Here is a 2,025-nt window from a genome sequence, read left to right on the forward strand (position 1 = left end):
GACAGCCAGTCTAACAGTATTCTATTAAGATATTATCTGCATTTTGTACTTATGGCAAAGCTGCCGTCCCTACATTTGAACTAATAACCAGAAGGAAAGCAGCCAGTCAACAGTATTCCATGACTCGCTATCTTACGCTAAGAGATTGATTGTCATTCTTATAACGCACCCACAGCTTAAAGTAGGTGGGGATATTTTTGGTATCGCAAGGATTTGAACCAGGATTACCAGTTCGTAAATCTGGAACGATACCACAAAACGTGCCCTAATATTCTTAGTTATAAAGAGAATAGAAAACAGAGAAATAGTCTTCCCTAGGATACTGCATTCATAAAAACGTTAAAAATGGTTTTAAAACGCTCACAGACTCAGTGGTTAAATTGGGATTTTGAAAGAGGCGGAACTCCCTTTTGTGATCCTCTTTGATCCAATCAGGAACGTTAATATGATGAACCCTCTTCAAGAGGCAGTCACCGTTCCGGACTATTCTGTCCCAATTTAACCCCTTCTCACAGAAGAAGGATTAAAGTATTCTTAACATTAAATTGAGATTTTGATAGAAATAACATAACCTGAAATATTTCAATTTTATTCACCAAAAACATGACTAAATAGTGTCGATGTGTATGTGCGTATATGTATATAAATATTAACATCCCTTTATAAACTTTCTGATTTTTATTTTATGTCAATACAACTAAATTAATTTGTAGTTCATTTGCTAGAAATGTGTATTTTTGCACGATAGATGGCGCTAAACATTAAACAAATAAATGCTAATTGCAAGCTTGTAGCAACACAGAAAATCAAGATATTCCAAATACAGATATTGAATTTCATTTTAAAATAACCTTTTGGTTTTGGTAATAATTAAGACTGAATTTAAAGAGACTGATTTATGATAAAAAATGGTACTCTCATATTAATTTATCTGTCCCCCTTACCTACCGTTAGCTTACTGATGGTACTCTCATATTAATTTATCTGTCCCCCTTACCTACCGTTAGCTCACTGATGGTACTCTCATATTAATTTATCTGTCCCCCTTACCTACCGTTAGCTCACTGATGGTACTCTCATATTAATTTATCTGTCCCCCTTACCTACCGTTAGCTCACTGACGTACTTGAAAGCACAGAATAGATAGCCAATTGTGTAGTTTTGTACTTAACATCAAAGAAACAATACGTTAAACAACTTCACTGGATCTTTTAAGTTGATTAATAATAGTCCTTTTATTATGTAACAACCAAATTAATTACACTTACATTTTTGAGTTGTCGAGATTTCGAACAAGGCGAACTTATTTGGTCTTTCCTGAGAATTGTAACAGCGTAAAAGAAGTTGTATGAACTCTTCTGTTGTAGTTCGATCAGACACCAATAGGCTTTTGTACAATGACTAAAAATAGAATCACATAAACAAAAATAGTATGAATTCTTCTGTTGTAGTTCGATCAGACACCAAAAGGTTTTTGTACAATGACTAAAAATAGAATCACATAAACAAAAAATAGTATGAATTCTTCTGGTGTAGTTCGATCAGACACCAAAAGGTTTTTGTACAATGACTAAAAGATCACATAAACAAAGAATAATATGAACTCTTCTGGTGTAGTTCGACCAGACACCAAAAGGTTTTTGTACAATGACTAAAAATGGAATCACATAAACAAAGAATAGTATGAACTCTTCTGGTGTAGTTCGATCAGACACCAAAAGGCTTTTGTACAATGACTAAAAAAATCACATAAACAAAAAGTAGTTTAAAAAACAACAAATGTTCATATAGCGGTCTACGTTTCTCTTATAAAACACAAAGGAGAACGTTTCGGAAATATCTATAAAGAGAATACAAATTACTGCTGTCATTACAAAACTTATAAAGAAGTTCTCGGAGTTTGTTCCCTTCTACAGAAATAGTTTTATATCAATAAATACGGTTTAAAAAAAACTGACAAAAAAAAGGGCGAAATTTGACAACGAATTTGCGCTCTATTCAAAATTGCCTCCCCCCCCCCAGTGG

At 33.4% G+C, this 2,025-nt stretch overlaps 1 protein-coding gene across 1 annotated transcript in view; it reads right to left on the minus strand.

Annotated features, from left to right (window-relative positions):
- The window catches only part of LOC111083745, a gene marked incomplete at its 5' end in the record, with an annotated part of 15,853 nt that overhangs the window by 4,211 nt on the left and 9,617 nt on the right, over positions 1-2,025 (minus strand). Inside the window, one exon of the mRNA XM_022380414.1 lies at positions 1,269-1,401. Coding sequence (XP_022236122.1) covers positions 1,269-1,401 — 133 coding nt within the window. The remainder of the gene's footprint in view (positions 1-1,268; positions 1,402-2,025) is intronic.

Source organism: Limulus polyphemus, unplaced genomic scaffold (assembly GCF_000517525.1).
Source record: "Limulus polyphemus unplaced genomic scaffold, Limulus_polyphemus-2.1.2 Scaffold10998, whole genome shotgun sequence".
Classification (NCBI taxonomy): Eukaryota; Metazoa; Arthropoda; class Merostomata; order Xiphosura; family Limulidae; genus Limulus; species Limulus polyphemus.